The following is a 17550-nucleotide window of genomic DNA, read 5'->3' as shown; positions in this document are numbered from 1 at the left end:
TAAAAGTTTCACGAAATCGCAGCACCGGGAGAAAAGCAGCACAGCACGTATCGAAAGTCGCATCCAAAGAAGCATCGAAAGCAGACGAAGGTACGGAGTCTGCTTTTGATGCGAGCTGCGCTGCTTTCCCCCGGTGCTGCGCTTTCGTAGAACTTTTGCCGGGTCCTCACAAATGAGGCTACCGTTCACGCCGGGTTTCAATAATCTGCTTCGTCGAACAACTTTAATCAAGCACGAAATGTCACCCACGGTACAGTGTACTAGATCTACCGCTATTTTTATGGCAGCCTGCCGCCATTGCGCTGTCCGCCATATTACTATGATGGCTAGAGATGATATAACTCTACCTAAAGATGGCCGCCAGTGACCGCATTCCGGTCTATAGGAGGAGCTGGTCAAACGCGATCCAGCAAATAGACATAGAGATCAGTGGTTTTATGCATTAATGATCTAGTAGTCACATTATTAAATATGGCTGCCTCCATGCTTTCTTGCTGCATCTGCTAATCCTGCTTTCCTTTCTGTGGAAAAAAAAGAAGGGATATTTGTTGAGTGTTGGAAGTTTCCGGGTCCTATTCAGCACCAAGTGAGCCGTAAGCGCCGCTCAGTCGGCTCAGTCATCACCCTCAGATATGGCGAGCAGCTCGAAGCGTATCGTTTACGTTGGCGGGCTCGCCGAAGAGGTGGACGAGAAGGTCCTCCACGCCGCCTTTATTCCTTTCGGCGACGTGGTTGACGTGCAGATTCCGCTCGACTACGAGACGGAGAAGCACCGTGGCTTCGCCTTCGTCGAGTTCGAGCAGGCCGAAGACGCCGTCGCCGCCATCGACAACATGAACGACTCCGAGCTGTTCGGCCGAACCATCCGCGTAAACGTCGCCAAGCCGATGAAGATCAAGGAAGGCTCGACGCGCGCCGTCTGGTCCGAGGACAGTTGGCTCCGGCAGCACGCCGGCGAAACTCTCAACGAGGACGAAGAAGGCGCCGCCACTGCGGAGACTGAGGACAAGGCGAAGGCGAACCCCCAGGTCTACTTCGACGTGAGCGTGGACGGACAGGAGATCGGGCGAGTCCGCATTCTGCTCTACAAGGACGTGGTACCGCTGACAGCCGAGAACTTCCGCTGTCTGTGCACACACGAAAAGGGTTTTGGCTTCAAGAAGAGCACCTTTCACCGCATCATTCCGGGCTTCATGTGCCAGGGCGGCGACATCACCAACCACAACGGCACCGGCGGCAGATCCATCTACGGCAAGAAGTTCGACGACGAGAACTTCGAGCTGAAGCACACCGGTCCCGGCATGCTGTCTATGGCCAACTCGGGACCAAATACCAACAGTTCCCAGTTCTTCCTGACCACGGCCAAGACGGATTGGTTGGACGGCAAGCACGTGGTGTTTGGGCAGGTCATCAGCGGCATGGAAGTGGTAAAAAAAATAGAGGCGTACGGCTCTTCTTCGGGCAAGGTGTCCAAGAAGGTGGAGATCTCGAACAGTGGCGAGCTAACGTGATGACTTTGCCAGTGCAAACTTCTCGATCCGTTACATCAAAGACAAATCAGGATGGATTAGACGAGAGTGGTGTTATAAAATCATTTAGGTGGTTACATAAACGCGCCTCAATTAACTATAGTCACTGACAAAATCTGAGTGGTAAGGAGATTTTTTAGTTGTCCTGCCTTTAGCGTCAGCTTCCTAGCATCAACACTCTGTCATCTTGGAACTTGGAGCGTGCGTAGTCAAAGCATGGGAGAAGGCAATGAGCACGTGCTGGAGCATAGCCTTCTATACATGCCTTACGCCTGACGTCACGCCGCGATGCTCGCCGCCGATCGCCATTGCTCCATACCACCGGAGGACCGGAGAACCTACAAAGCGTAGTCGACGGCGTGTTTCGCCCGACTGTGACGCGCTTACGCAGTTTGAGAGCGTAGCGGTTTTCTTTGTGTGTGTTTGTTGTTCTTTCACACAATTTGTAATCAAATCGTTTTAATCTATTTTTAGCAGCGCCTACGGGCTAAATATGCCGTCACCAGAGGAGCAAACGTTGTCGCTCTGCGAAGGTTACTTCGACGAGCTCGTTGGGCCTACGAGAGCGAGATACGCGAGGAAAGTGGAACTTTGCGATTGCGAGGATCCCTACAAACTTAGTGTCGGCGTGGACACAACATTCGACGCTGCCTTTTTCCCTAACGTTACTCGTTCAGCCTCGAGCGCTGCGACTCGAGGCTGAGCGATCTCCTTTTTCCGTGTAACCGAGCTTCAAACTCGACGCCCAGTCAGAGTTCGTGTCATCTAACAACTTGGAAGGAGCTCCTGTAAAACAAAGAAAAAAATGCCATTCGCTGACGCGCTCACGTTCGCGAAACTCAGCGCAGCAGACGATGCTGTGCCGAGTTTTACATTCAATTTTGCGACGGCAACCGGGTGAACGCGTTCTGAAAACAGAGAACTACATAAAGCATTTCTTACCTGTAACAAAGTGCTCGCTGCACACGTGTGTTCACGTTCGCGACCAGGTCGGCCCTGTTAATTTTCGCAAACCACATGCTCCTTCGCATCTTTGACAGTTTGTGTGTCCGCCGACACTGAGCGGAGATCACCTTCGGTAGTTTGAAAAATGTCGCATCACTGACGGTGTTACGATCACGACGCTTGTTGCTCTTAGTCCTGTTTGCACAATTAATAACCGCACATGCAACCATTCTATGTAGCAAAACCTTCGCTCAGCGAGGCAAACTAACGGCAACTCCAGGGAACTTCCTATGCAGCGATGACGATTTGGTATGGCATAATGGCGACAGCCCTCCCAGCATGCAATTTTAATGATGTAGGTGCAAGGCATGTATATACTGACAAAGCTTGGCAGATCGCCACGAGAAGCGGCCGCCAAAATGGAAAAGGTGGAGTAGCAGACAACGGATGAGAGCAGAGCCACGTGACTTGCGCCCCACTGCGGCGAGACGCCAAAACACAATTCTCCTGAGCGAACGAGTGTGTTTCGGGTCCTCGCCGCTGCAAAAGCTGTGCGCTGACGTCCAGGTTCCCCAAGAAATGGCTCTTTGGTGCTCTCTGCTACCAGATCCTCGTGCTGCAATTCTGCGACCGGGCACTCTATGGCTCCATCGTCGAACTGCCAGGCTTTGTGAGTATAGAGGAGGCAATGGCTGGAGGTCCAGGCATTCAAAAGACGCGCCATTCTAACCCTGCCACTGACTTTAGGTGGTTACGCGAGTGTTAAGAGCATAGCCCAAAACTTTCCAGATAAGTAATCGGATCAATAATTTCAATCACCAAAATGTAGCCATTAGAAATCATCTCAAGTGATACATAAATAACAATGTTAAATCTACAAGCACCCTTGTATATATATTTTAACATATCTGGCATATTCATAAGAAGATCCACTCCATCACTTGTTCATAACAGTGCTAATAAGGTTTATTAAAAAGTGGTAATTCCATTCAAATTGTTGCAGCATCCATAGTGGTCTTAAGGTCATGTCACGGACATCTTAGTTCTAAGGTCTGTGTGGCCATTTTACAGGTGTGTCTCGTAAATAGGGACAGCACATTATATGGACAAAATTTTGGGGGGCCGACCCGACCCGATACAGCTTGGCCTCATTATTATAATAGATACCCGTGGTCTGGGCTATAGACAGCTAATAGACCTTTTCTGAAATTCAGTGCCATCTGGTTACTGAAACAGCGGTTTAACTTTTTAAGTACTAAAGGCGGTTATGAACGTGTAGTATGCAGTATTTCATCGGGCGCCGCCCCTACCGCAAGTCAACGGCAAACGAGAATGTGCTCTTTACTGTGCATCTCCTTCTCAATCATCTCTTTCAGTGTCGATGACCACAGAGATGCAATCAGTCAGAACGAAGCGCCAACCCAGATAGACGCCTTAATAAAGTTCTACATATCAAGGGGCTTTGAAGTCGAGTGTGTGCTACCAACCAATTGACTAGGCCCGAGTTAGAAATGAATGTTTATGCAGCTCTTCCATTAAATTCCTACTTCGCATCTTGCTCACGTGTTAAGTGCATAGGCCTCGAATCCTCAGCTTAGGAGTATCTTCAACTTGTTCCTTCATCGATGAAGAAGAGGCCGCCATTAGTACGGCACATATGCCAATTTTCAGATGATGATACTGATAGTGGTCTAAGTGGCCAAACTGAATTTCAGAAAGGGTCTCTTCAGAAACAAACTGAGAATATAAAGAAATATATGTTACTGAAGTTTTTGGGTTACAGAGGACATCCAAGGCTTTATTATGGTCTGTTTTTGGTTGCCCTTCCCAAGATAAGACCTTGGCACTGAACATTGGTTTAATTATTTGGGACTGTGGCCAAATGGATCACTTGCAGAAATGTAAAAAACACATACGAGCTTGTGAATGACATTCATAGTAACCCCGACACATAGGAATAATAAAAAAACGGACAGAAGAATGAAGTATCTATAGTAGAGACTTCATTGTTCTGTCCATCTTTTTTAATATTCCTACGTCTTGGGGTTACTAGGGACGTAGGTCACTTGCAATTCTCTTCATACACTATGTGTGTTATGGCCAAGGAGGACAGATGTGAAGGACAGTTGTAGGTCATGTGTATTCCTTGTGCATAATAATAAGGACTCTTCCCTCTCCACATAGAAGGAGGCCTGTGTGCAGGACAAGCTCCTCTCGCAGAGTTTTCCACCTTAGCAGAGGTGGAAATGAGTTCACCCACCCCCTCGCCAGCGTTCGTCGTCCTAAAGTGGAGGGTTTTGCAGGAGGTGCTTGTTCTTCTTTTCTTGACTGCAACAAAGTGCAAGTGAGGCGTGAAGAGGAAGCGACTAAAGACAGTAGCATGAAGGCTTTTGTGGTCACGTTTGTTTATTATTTGTGGTCTTGACCTTGACTTGTTATTATGAGATGACTTCTGGAGAGCAGAGCTGTCCATAGTAACGAGACATGATCTTTCCTATGGCCAGCCCTAGATTATGGGGGTACAAAGGTGGCTGCAGCACTGTCCATTGGGACAGGGTCCCCTATGCTAAGGAATCTGACTGGCCCCTTGTGGTTTCTGGCAGCTCAAAGAAAGGTCTCCAGCCTTGTGGCATCATTTATTTTTTTTCTTCCAATAGGAAGATCGAGATGTTGTGAAGCTCCTCATCTTTAAGCAAGCAGACTGTTTTTATTACTGGTACCATTGAATCTTATTGCAGTGATGATGCCATTGCTGCACCGTTTGTGCCAAACTGCACCATAATACATCAAAACCCCCCCCCCCCCCAAAAAAAAAAAAAAAAAAATAATAAGTGTTTTTTTTTAATTGCAGAAATAAACTACTATGCATCACTGAATGCTCATTCTCCAACAAAATGTAGCTCTAGAGGTCTAAACCAGATGCCAAAACTTTAGAACATACCATTATCTCAATCAAGAATTACAAGTGATTTTCTGAAAATTTCGATGGGAATTAATGGAGTCAAGTTACGACCGTTTTCGGTAACTGGTGCATTCGAGAGCTCCGTTGGCCGCCATTTTCCTATTAAAAATTTCAAGAAATTGCAGAACTTTTAAATAAAGTAACGGTTACAGCTGAAATTTCGGCGTCTGGTTTGGACCGCAAGCGCTATATTTGAGCGGAAAATGAGCATCCAGCAATGCACAACTTATTTTCACTGCAAAAACAAACGAAAAAACTTTTCTTTTGATTTGGGGGGGGGGGGGGGGGGGACATTTCGTAGTTACTCGGGTTGCACTCAGTTGGTCAAACAATGTTGCATAACTTATTTTCGCTTTAAAAAGAAACAAAACTATTCTCTTTTTTTTTTTTCGAAAAAGGGGGGGGGGGTCGTTTGGCGCACTTATTGATAGATGATGCTATCTTCTTATCGTGACCAGAGCCATAGATCGACCGTGGTCTATTAAAATGTACATAATCATTTTGTAATGTAAATTTGGTTTAAAAAATGAAAGCCGTTTACAACTCCCTGTAACGCCGGATTAGAGCGCAGCTCTTGAGGAGGAGGAGGGGAAGGGTACTGAGGGGATGGTATACCCCTCCTCCCTTCTCCTTCTCATCCTGTCTGCTACTTCTCCCTCCGAGCGGCGTCGCCGTTGTCTCACGAGGGTCACGTGACCCCTTGAGGTCACGTGACGATGACGTCATCAGTGATGATGACGCTGCGGATGCCGATGACGTCATCAGGGACGATGCCGATGACGTCACTGATTACGTCATCAGTGACGTCACGCGTCCCATAATGCACCGCGCGCTAATACTTCACAGCGCACAACAGACAACGCACCATCAAAACATATCCACACAAAGAAACAACACTCAGGCAGCGCTGACTGTCAAGTCTCGGATATATTAAACATCTTCGTTATCTTTTATTCTTATGCACTAAAAAGAAGAAAATAAAAGTTAACCAAAGAAGAACAGCAAAAGAAAAGGAAAGGAGAGAAGACAAGGAAGAAAAAGGAGTCAAGAAAAATAAAATACAAAATAAAAAGAAAGAAATGACAGAGATTAAGATCAAGTCCTATTACAGTAAAAGTTACTAAGGAGGTTTTCCTAAATAACTTAACTCTTTTTTGGATAAGCTAATCTTCGACGGGGTACTAACACATGATCCATCTAGCAGGTATATGCTAGCGGCTTCGATAATTTCTCTAGTTAGTTTGTTCTTGCTTTGTCCCAGTACTGTGCTTTAGAAGGGGGGGAGCATCCAGAATCTCTGCAATGAATGCCCAGATGACCTGAGTTAGCGTTAATGGCGTTGTTGTTATATTCTCGAAGCCTATCGTTAAGACAGCGCCCCGTCTGCCCAACGTAACGCTTCCCACAGGTAAGAGGGAAAGAATATATCACTCCTTCTGCACAGGAAACGAACTTGGTCTTGTGATTTTTGTTGCAGCACTCTGGTCGAATAGATGGACCATTCACCCGCTTGCATAGGCTGGAAAGTTTTTGCGGAGCATAGAAAACAATGTCGACGTCGACTCTACCTTGTTAAGCTTGTGCGACAGGTTGTGAATATAGGGCACTATGACAGGCCTTATAGTGCGTTCTCTTGTTCTGTGGTTTTGTGGTCTTTCTTTCTGGCATTCCACAACAGAATCTTACAGAAAAACCTTGACAGTTCAAAAATAGTGCATGTGTTTCTGTACGTGGATGACTACTTGGGTTTTCTTGACAGTAACAGTATCACCTTCCCCACCCTTGGTGGCCGATGTTCTTTCTACCTTCCAGAAATACCTTGATCCGTTAGAACTTACCCACGAACTTCCGGTCGAGTATTCAATACGGCGAATAGCGCGGGTTTCTTGGTGTGCATTATAATCAGATTCGATGACTGCGCCATCTACAGGCGTCCTGGATCTCTAGATTGAATCGATAATGACCTCCGAAATTTTTGGCGCGCAGGGCTTTCTTTAGGTTGTTCCATTCACCGGGAGAGGCTGAAAAAATATGAGGCTACGCGAGTTGCGCCGCCGTTGGGTGGAAATAACCGCGAGCTAATTTTTTTCCTTTATGGGTCTGCTCACATGCTTGGGCAGTGTGGGCCTGCTGGCACGCAGTGAATAAAATGTTTGCTGGGTGGACAGTGAAAATGCACTTTTTGCGGGAATTGTGCTTGTTGCTGATATTTAAAACGAGCAAGTCGAAATATAAAAACGAGGTTAAATAAAGTTTTCTGATAACGACGCAAGAAGCTTTATGTGTGTCCTGCTGACGCCAAACCCGGTGTTTCTTACCGTGCCCAAGCAGTACCTGAGGAAAGCAAATTTACTGATTTGCATAATTTTGCAGGCTGAAATCTCGCTACTAAAACAACGCAAACAAAAATAATAATAAAGGAAGCAACGGTAAAAATAACGTATCACCAGAGCTGCACCTACCTTGCTGCAGATAAAGCCCCTTTATTCTGGGAAAAGTGGCGCCATTAATTATAAAAAAGCTCGAGGCACGTGCCGCGCGCTACTTCTGGGAAATTCATGGCGTCTGAAATCTAGCTTAGTGCTGCTCTAGTGCTGCGCTGTGCCGCCATGATCTTCCCAAGGGCTGCACGTTGCACGTACCTCGTGCATCGACGAACATTGCGCTACTTTTGAAACATGGAGGGGCTTTAGCTGCAGATCACAAAAGCCGGCTTGTATTGAAACTGAAAAGAAAAAAAAAAGCCTGCCAAGTTAGGGCGCGCCTGCACTTTAGACTCGAGTTCAGATGCAACACCGGTCGTGTCCTATACGCTTTACACACGCGCAAAATTACAGCCGCCATTGCTGACCTTCTCTTGTCTTTTCCATACGCCGAACCACTGAAGCGAGTGTTGACAAGCCTCCACAGAGGCCAATGCTGTGGAGAAGGACGCAGTGCAACCTAAAATATCAATAACCTGCCCTGCTGTGGTTATGATGAAGTGAAGTAAATGTAATAAGAAGAAACAAAAATTGGAGGTCGGTTATGGCGGCGCCCATGCACAGCTGCTGCAAAGCGTCTATAGACGATTGCAAGCTGGGCGATTGCCCGCCGCCATGTCTCTGCTCGAGCAGGCACGCCCGTGCGATTATGAGCTTGCGAAAGCTACGTTCACCCGCGCGTTGCACGCGCTTGCACGCATGGGGCACCACTTGTGGCGCCATGCTTGCAATTGTCTATAGCTTTGGCAGGGATTTGTTTATTTTTCTCTTTACATCCCGCTCGGCCACGTGCACACATTTTTCTTTTTGGTGTGGATAAAGCTCCTCAATGTGTTTGCGTTTCTCTTGCATGTATACTTCGTCTCACCCTAGCATGGACTAACCGCGAAGCCTGTGCTAGCGCGAGCGGCCAGCCTTGACTGCCTTGAGTAGAGCACTTGCTGCACGAGCGCTCGTGCAGCCGCCGCGGCTTCATTCAAAGCGACTAGCTCGCGCTTTTAGCACGCGCGGCTAACAATAGTCCATACTAAGGTGAGACGAAGTATAGCGGGAAATGTGCCAGTGCACGAGACCCGTGTTTCGAGAGGCCTTGGAAAGCAAAAGACGGCGGAGCGCCTGCCCATGGCACGTGTCTCGCGCGTTTCCACAACAATGGTCGGAGGTACTTGTAAGCGGGAATTTTATCAAAAGACCTTAGGTGAAGCTAAAGTCCCTGATAAAATTCACGCTTTCAAGTACCGCCAACTTTTGTTGTGGAAAAGCGAGATGTGCCACGAGCCGATGCTCCACCGCCATTCGCTTCCAAGGGCCGCTCATTTCATTGCTGCGCCGCATTTTGCTCCAAGGGCCGCTCGAGACACGGGCCTCGTGAACTGGCGCATTTGACGCTACTTGCAAGAAAAACGAAAAGACATCGAAGGGTTGTAGGTGTTGCTCCGAACTCGGCCATTCTTGCGGAGCAAGACCTGTGCTATTCGCGGCGAGAAGTTTGGGTATCGCCACCTGGTTGGATTTTTTTTTCACAACTCAGAGTGAGGGTAGTTCAACTTCCTCTGCTGGTGCAAACAAATGAAATCCACGATTTGCAAAATAGTGCGCGCCGCCTGTCGCGCAACGCCGGAAACTTCGACATTTTGGGTGCGAGGCTGGAAAGTAGTTTGAATACAACTAGGCTTCGCGATGCATGGTTTGGCTTGATACATGTGGGGCGTAAAGTTCGTGCACGCGGTCTGTTCCAAGCGTTGCCCCTAGACCCAGATTGAATAGTGTGGAAAATTCCACCCAGGAGCGTACAAAAACGACGTACCCGTGACAAAATGTGTGCTGCAGATCCGTCAGTGCTCGTTCGGCTGCCATGGTGAGCCGTCCATGTTCCTTCTCCTCACGACAGCTATTCAAACCTATCTTAGCAGGATACAGCCTGCTGCAAAAATCTTGACGTTTTTTTTTTACTGTAAAAGTAATTCGCGCAACTATACGAAATACAGTGCGCCGGCAAATCGACAAACAAAAGCGACTCGCGAGCTTTCTTCGTCCTCGCTCACGGTGTCTTCGCTTCCGCGCCTTTGTCGCAGCCTAGGAATAGCCGGCACGCCTATTTGTTTTCCAACCAAACAGGGGGCGCTAGCAACACGCTCTGCTCGCGCATGCGCAGCAACTTTTTTGCAAATTGTGGATTCCCAGCTCCTATGCACTATGAAAATTAAAACATAACCACGTGGGTAGCACGTGCAATACCCATGGTAAAGAAAACAGAAGCGCCCTATAGCGTGCTTCTCACGGCGAATAGGCTCCTTTTGCTGGTCAGCCGGGCGTTTGGAAGGGCCGGAGAAGAGCTTTACGCGCCAAAAATCGCTGCAGGCAATGAACCTCCTGCTAGGGTTCTGCAGCGCGAGCACATATGAGATTGGCCAAGCAGCAAATGCTTTTCTGGAAGTCGAAAGACGACGAAGACAGCAATCTGAAAACATTCGGAAGCAACAACAAAAATAGGCCAACAGCCTCCAGAAACGACAACGATAATCACAATGAGTGGATGGACTTCGTGGAGGACTACAAGAGAAAAACCTCTGCCGGGAAATGATGGATCCCGTAATCCTCGCAATGCGGAGTCCATCAGTCAGCAGCCCGAGGAGAGATCGGCTTCTGCGCCTTCTTGCTGCCGCCGTCCAGAGGCCGCACCTCCCGCCAAGGTGGTCCTGTTCGTGGGCAGTGTTCGCGTCGGCCGGATGGCCGAGCGCCTCAAGATCTACGTCGCGGGACAGCTGCAGAAGAGAGGACACAAGGTGATCATCATAGATCCAGAAGAGGAACAGAACCTGCTGCAGGTGCGCACAGTAATGAATTGTTCTCAGCAGGTTTATACACCGGTAAGTTAGTCAGCCTCAATGGGCATCTGGTATCTCCACTGTAGATGATAAATTTAGCCGCTCATGTACGACCACTAGCCTGAAGCCTGAAACGTGCACCATGCAGTAGTGATACACGACCGCATGTCGGACCGACACGCGGGCTTGACGTCACGGAGCTGCGGCGGCGCTGCGATCGCGCCGGAGCCGGGTGGTGTGGGCAAAAGGGCACGCGTTTGGCATTGGCGTCATTACATATCAGCATGCAGCTAAGTTGTGTTACCGTTAATCCTACCGGAAGGTACGATAAATGTAGCGGAGTGAGTTTCCACAAGTGTTCAGCAGACTGAAAGGCACAGGAGGTGGATAATATCCGTGGATCAAAAAGAATGGTCGGCAAGCACTTTCTTCAGGGCAAGTGCGGCTTCTATTTCAATCTCTGTCCCGAGGCTTGCTTATGTGCAGGGAAACCGTCGTCTGATCGAGACCACCCAGATTGTGTTCCCACGGTGTTCGCGCACAAAGCACCGGCCAAGCGCTCGTCGGAGGCCCGCTACGCCCGTGCTGCAGAAGGGGATCGGCGACAGAACGGCAGTGTTGTAGCCTTTACCGAAAAAAAAGTACCGAAATACGTTACTCGTTACTTGCAAATAAAAGGTACGCGTTGCCAAGCTACATTCTCTAATAATAAAGGTAACGCGTTACTGCTACCGATAAAAAGTAACGCACGATACTTCTGCGTTACTTTTAAAATTATGATTTAACACGTTTTACTGTTTTGACGATACAGGTATGCATAAGCTCATATATCAATAAACATTATGTTCATGCAGAAACTGAACTTATTACTTTATCTCTTTTTACGGTTTCACCTAAATACTCACGCGAAAAAACGCAAAGAAAAACGCAGAAAACTCAGAAATTCATATGGCTTGACGCCTAAAAACACGGAAAAAATTAAAGTGTAATTTCTTTAAGACTTAGGAAATAGTAACGGAAGTACGTTACCCGTTTCTGTGTCGAAAAAGTAACGAGTAGGTGACTACGTTACTGAAAAAAGTAACGCGTTCCTGGTAACGCCGTTACTTGTAAAGTGTTACATCCAAGACTGCAAAACGGACAAAGCGTTACTGCTTGTCATGCCTTGTGGTCATGAAGGTAGGAAAAATATCAGAACTTGACTCGAAGACGCTGTGCGTATTTAATTAATATATACACTTCCGCAGACCCACAGTCTGCTGTGCTGATCCCGCCGGCAGTGCGGAAACCGACTCGAAGTAACCGCAGGCCTCGAGAGACTTGTACGCCTGTACCGTGTCGGCCATGAACTGGCTCGGCGAAAAAACGAAATAAACGACGACGTGAGCCGTCGACTTCGGTGGCAGAAACTTCACGCCGGAAGTCCAGCAGGCCTTGTTTGCGGCGTACGGATTAGGGAGGCTCAAGTGAGGGTGGGTGCAACTGCTAGATCGGCGATCACGGGACATGGACGCCATTTAATTGCTAAATTTTGCTGGGAGTCTATGGGGCAAAGGGTCGTTTTCTTTCCTAACTCGGGTCATAACAGCCCATTAAGGTGCTTAAATAATTTACACAAGGTATAAATGATTACTTTTCCATAGCCACCAGTTTTGTTGCGATAGGTTAAGTATTTTTTTAACGCGAAAAATGGTAAATTCCGCCATCTTGAACGTTGCTGCTTGTCTGGCAACTTTGCTTTCTCCGCTCGACGTTTGCAATTCTCGGAGCGAGAAGGAAGCGAGAGAGGCTGCGCCAAGGCGCTCGTTGCTTGCAATGGGAGGCGAGAGGAGGAAAGGCGCATGGAGCAACAGAGCTGCAACAGAGCGGGCGCCTGCTCTCGTGCAGGCAACACTGGCACATATCCTTTCTCGAATCCTCTCCCTCAGGCGCCGCCATTAAATTGCAAACGCTCTCCAGGTTTTGAGTTGCGCCCACCCTCACTACAGCCTCCCTAGTACGGATCGTCGAAGGCAACGCCGTCCACGCACAGTTTGCCTCGATACCGCTGCCGTTCAGGCTCGGGTAGCGAGCTCAAATAGTCGGGCATAGCATACGACATACGTTGTCAGGAAGAACGAGCGCACGCCACACAACGCAATGCCGAAAACACGGAGAGCCGCGCCGCTTTTGCCCACATAGGTTCCGCGCATGCACGGCCTTCTGGCCGTGTTAGTAAACAGAGCCGCTCCGCGTGTCGGGGAGATATCTGACCCGTTTGTTTCCCCACACCTCGGTGTTTACTCAACACAAGGCCTGTGCACATGCCCACAGGCCTTATGGGCATGTCCATGTCATCTTCTACAATTAGCCCCGAGAAGTTCGCGTGGCGCCTCCTTACGGCAAACCGGGGTGACGCCACGGCGAGGAGAGAATTTTTCCCCGACTCGCCCCGCTCGGCCTGGAGGCTGACGACGCTAGCTGTCGGCGCGCTCGTTTGTATTTAATCTTTTTTGCGTGTTTTTCGTAGGAAGTGTAAATTTTCATATGTGCCTTTATTGAGGTGTGGCCTGTAGCTACAGGCGAAACTGTTGACAGGGCAGGCAACGCATGAATCACAGCTGGTATATGAAAATAAAGAAATATGGCCACAATTGCAGGAGCTTCACTATAGATTTAGATCTCGCACAATCAATGCTGCTGATAGTCTGAAAGAATTGGCAGGTTATGTGTACTATTTTTTTTTTTTGTATCTGTTTTTAAACAAGATCGCCGAAGCAGAAAAGCTGCATGCTGCTCGAGCAACATGCTAAATACAGTCTGGGCCATGGGGAGAGAATCACAAGTAAGACAGCCCAAGTGCAGGAGCAAAGTAAAAAAGAAAAAGGAACATTTAATGCTCGCATTTGACCTTTGCTGGATTTGGATCGTATCTCAATGGACTACACAGGTGGTATCTGTGGACTTGTTTATATTAACCCTCAAGTAATGTATAACAAACGTAAGCGAAGGTGTCTAGCTCGTTAAGTCCCTTAAGCCCTTAAATTGAGATTTTACTTAAATCAAATTGTCCTGAAGCTCAAATACCAGAAGCTTTTCTCACGCAGACTGTCGCCCTTCACAGGTTCCACATTTTCTGCTACTAGTGATGCATCAAGTTGTAGATCTACAACTGGACAGACGTTCGAATGCTTGCTTTTACTGTTGTTTTCCTCTGTTGTCAGATAGTCCAGCTGTAGGGAGTTTGGAGGCTGAGGAAGCTTTTGGGGACCTGCGGCAGTGTCTCTTTTAATTGGAAATGACAATTCAGACTAAACGGTGTATTTTTCGAATACCCAAGACTGGAATAAAGAAGGTCAGGAAAAAGTATAAACATTCTAAATTACGGCACTATTGCTGTACATATTTTGGGCAGTTCAATACATATCATACAGGCAACTGGGGGCAATTCGGCCGTCTTTGAATGCTACCATACAAACTGATTTCCAGTAATTGTGCATCTTCTAAAAAATATGCCTGCATACGTGTATAAACTATATAATTAATTCACGAAGAAGCTACATTTATGTAAAACAACCCTGTTCCACGAGCACTTCCAAGATCATCAGACGCAGGGCCTTTAAAACATTTGCGAACCAGCGCATGCATGAGTGGCAGCGCAAAGTCGGGGTCGCGAGCTAATTTGCCGACCGATTAAAGGCCCATGATATAAATGCCACTTCAAATGCCTTGAAAGCGGGATGTAATATCGTCCTAAATCATGAACATGCAAGGAACAGAATTCTAGCGTCTGAAACACTTGCGCCACCGCTTCACCGACCCCTCGCAAGATTGCCTTGTGTCGTGTGGACGGACGGGGAGGTTCATCGGCGGAATTGCCTCCGCCGATAGCTTTCAGGATTTGTAACCTAATTTTAAAAGTAAAAGGGACAAACAGGCTTATAAAATGTACGGATCGTACGTCAATATCGGCCTAACTCAACGTCTTGTACACCGGGTAAACGAAGTCCAGCTCCTCGAACAGCCTGCGGCACACAACGCCAAACCAGGAAACCGGTGTTGGGAAGCGAGCCGATGCGAGATCGCGGAGCGGAGTCCTCCCCCTGACGTCACGGTACACCTCCCCCAATCAGGGCGCGGCGACCGCAGCGACGCTTGTGTTCGCTCTCGTGGCTAATAGAGCGCGGGGCACAGTTTAATGTAAAAAAATACAATCGACGAAGCGAATGCGAGCTTGACCCACTTCGGCTTTTGTGCTGAGCTGGGACCGTGCATGCTGCATTGTTCATGCAGGCCGGAGTGGAAACAAAAGAGCCCCTCCACCCCCTCACCGGAGAACACGAACTCCAGCCGAACGCTGACGCCGCGTTCGGATATGTCGACCGAGCGCTGAATCACTGTATTTGTTGTCCCCATCCGTGTAATTCTAAAGTTAACCGCTTGGGGCGTCACGGTCGCTCCTCCTCCCCCATAGGGCCCTGCTGCGCAAGCTTTTGCTCCACGTGTTCTGAGCTGCAGTGCGCTCAACCTCGGCCACCGATGTCCCCCGCAGGTGCGGAAGCCGGTCCACTTCCACGGCCCGGACGAGACGCTTCCGCAGTGGCTGGCAGCGCTGCACGAGCACGTGGTAGCGGCCGACGCCTATGTGGTACTCTGCCCCGAGTACAACCGCTGCATCTCCCCCACCCTCGCCAGCGCTATGGACCAGTTCCCTCCAGATTCGTACCGCCACAAGCCGTGCGGCGTGGTCGCCTACAGCGTCGGCAACGGGGCAGGCCTGGTGGCTGCGGCGCAGTTGCGGAGTTTCCTGGGACAGCTCGGCATGATCACGCTGCCCTTTAGTAGCGTCAATGCCAAGATACAAAAGTCGCTTTCCGAGGACGGCACCCTGCTCGACGAGGAGTTCGCCAGGGGAATCAACAAGATGCTCGGCGAACTCGAGTGGTACTGCACCGCGCTTAGGAACCACAAGGACGTGTGCGGACTACCATCCTAGCAGGATAGTTATACTTTGTTTGTTTCGGGCACTGATGGGCTTCCACCTCTTCTGTACATATGAAAGGAGGACTTTATTACTATTCTCGCAAGCTGCAAAGAAAAGCGTTCTGGGGATACTTTATGCCCGGTGATAAACTATAAAGATGCTATTTTTGTATGCGTGCTTGTGTCTGTGTGGATGCCTATAAATTTGTGTGGGCGTGCGTACGTTTGGTGCATATGCATATTTTCGTGTGTGCGGGTGTGTTTATGTGTGCATGTGCGTGTGTGCACGTGAGTTTGTGGGTGTTGGTGTGTGTGTGTGTGTGTGTTTGTGAACATAACTTTCTACCCGTCAGCGCAAAAATGTGGCGGAACACGAAATGTGTTCCGACACCTATCCAAGGCTATAGTTGACAGCATATTTGAAGCACCCAAACTCTAACCGACCGTTCGCACTGGAGCCTAGATGTGAGCTGCTACGGTGTAGCTAGGTGCTGTGTTCAAGGCAAGAATTCAATGGCATCTTGCGACCGTAGCATTTTATTTATTTATTTATTGTACATGTCCTCAAGAGCCAAAGCATTGTAGAGGGGAGGGGTAGAACAAACAAAAATAGAACGACAAAACATATGCGGCGAGGAATACAAACATTAAAAAGTAAACTCTGATTGGCAAAAACTGAAAGCTACATCTGCTACAAACAAAATGAACAAAAGCAAATGGCTCATGTTGGCTTTTCGCACAGAGATTTAAACAGAGATTGGCGAAGAAGAAAATAATCGGGTATAGTTGCGATATCTGCTGGAAGGTGGTTCCAGTTGGTCCACACGGGAAGAGTAATAATTAAGCAATGTCTAGAAATGGTCACGTAAAGACTGATAGTGATACGGTTTATAGAACAGGCAACGTCGAAAAAACGTTCTACGCAATGACATCTGGCCTTCCGGACAGGATACAAGACGACTGCGAGCAGCGGATTGCGGCACTTGGGCAGTAGCGGCGGCAGCGTACGCATTAGGACGCTAATCTACGTGCCATACCCCTTACAGGTTGGTTGGTTGACTTTCAAAAAATTTCGTTTTGTTTCTGCTGCTGCTGCCGCTCCTGCCATCGCGTTGATTTTACATTGAATGCGTGTGAGTGTTGAAATGTCTAACGGGGATGATAAGAGTTGCTTAACATGTAAGAAAAAACTAGAGGAAGATGTGTCGAATATAACATGCACCGAATGTGAATTCTTGTATCACTTAGGAGAACGCTCGGGAGTGACGAAAGCAAAAACGAGAAGTTGCGCAAGGACTGGGAATTATATATCCCTCCGCAACCTCCGCATCCAATAGCGTCCCATCGTTTCCGTGACGTCGCGGCCAACGAGCGAGGGGGGTCTTGCCTTTCTGCACATATTTGCTTTATCTTTCGACTTTGACTTAGCATTGTTGAAGCCACGAGAGGGAGATTAGAGTTTTCCCCTCCGATGGAAACAAATACGATTTTCGGGGATCAGGTTCCCCCTCTGATGCATACAAAGGCTGCTTTCAGGGGCTCGGTTCCCCCTCCGATGAATACAAAGGTCGCTTTCTTAAAAAGTGGGATCGGAGACAATTTGGCATCACTAGCTAAATATCCATCTATTGAAGCGGAACAAGTGAGCGTTTCCAGTGAACTCTTCTTTCAACTGCGGAGAGATTTGAAACCGGCGCATCACGCTTGTGGGAGGAGCTTCTACCTTCTTAAAGGGGCACTGACACATCAAAGTCATATTTCTTTTATTATCCGAAACGATTGAAAACGATGCCGGGACATTACCCTCAAAATTTGAAATTCGGGAATTCAGTATTTGTGAA

The 17550-nt window shown here is 48.2% G+C and overlaps 2 protein-coding genes across 2 annotated transcripts; both read left to right on the top strand.

Moving 5' to 3' along the window:
* The first annotated feature begins 461 nt into the window (after nt 1-461).
* On the top strand, nt 462-1612 carry LOC8026825 (peptidyl-prolyl cis-trans isomerase E). The gene has a single exon (XM_029994877.3). It carries the CDS (start codon nt 633-635, stop codon nt 1509-1511), a length of 879 nt encoding a protein of 292 aa, XP_029850737.2. The 5' UTR covers nt 462-632; the 3' UTR covers nt 1512-1612.
* Nucleotides 1613-10320: 8708 nt separating this feature from the next.
* Nucleotides 10321-15740, top strand: LOC115325129. The gene is made up of 3 exons (XM_040215776.1): nt 10321-10491; nt 10595-10747; nt 15279-15740. The coding sequence occupies exons 1-3, from the start codon at nt 10321-10323 to the stop codon at nt 15720-15722; spliced, it is 768 nt and encodes a 255-aa protein (XP_040071710.1). The 3' UTR covers nt 15723-15740.
* The last annotated feature ends 1810 nt before the right edge of the window (nt 15741-17550 follow it).

This window comes from Ixodes scapularis, unplaced genomic scaffold (assembly GCF_016920785.2).
Source record: "Ixodes scapularis isolate PalLabHiFi unplaced genomic scaffold, ASM1692078v2 PGA_scaffold5__190_contigs__length_132052651, whole genome shotgun sequence".
NCBI classification, from domain to species: Eukaryota; Metazoa; Arthropoda; class Arachnida; order Ixodida; family Ixodidae; genus Ixodes; species Ixodes scapularis.
The sequence above is the reverse complement of the archived record's forward strand: the minus strand, read 5'-3'. Positions and strand labels throughout refer to the sequence as shown.

Coding starts and splice junctions, on each gene's coding strand:
- LOC115325129 (XM_040215776.1), top strand. CDS start 10,321: ATGAGATTGGCCAAGCAGCAAATGCTTTTCTGGAAGTCGAAAGACGAC. Junction 10,492..10,594: donor ACTACAAGAGAAAAACCTCT/GCCGGGAAATGA, acceptor CGCCGTCCAGAG/GCCGCACCTCCCGCCAAGGT. Junction 10,748..15,278: donor AGGAACAGAACCTGCTGCAG/GTGCGCACAGTA, acceptor TGTCCCCCGCAG/GTGCGGAAGCCGGTCCACTT.
- LOC8026825 (XM_029994877.3), top strand. CDS start 633: ATGGCGAGCAGCTCGAAGCGTATCGTTTACGTTGGCGGGCTCGCCGAA.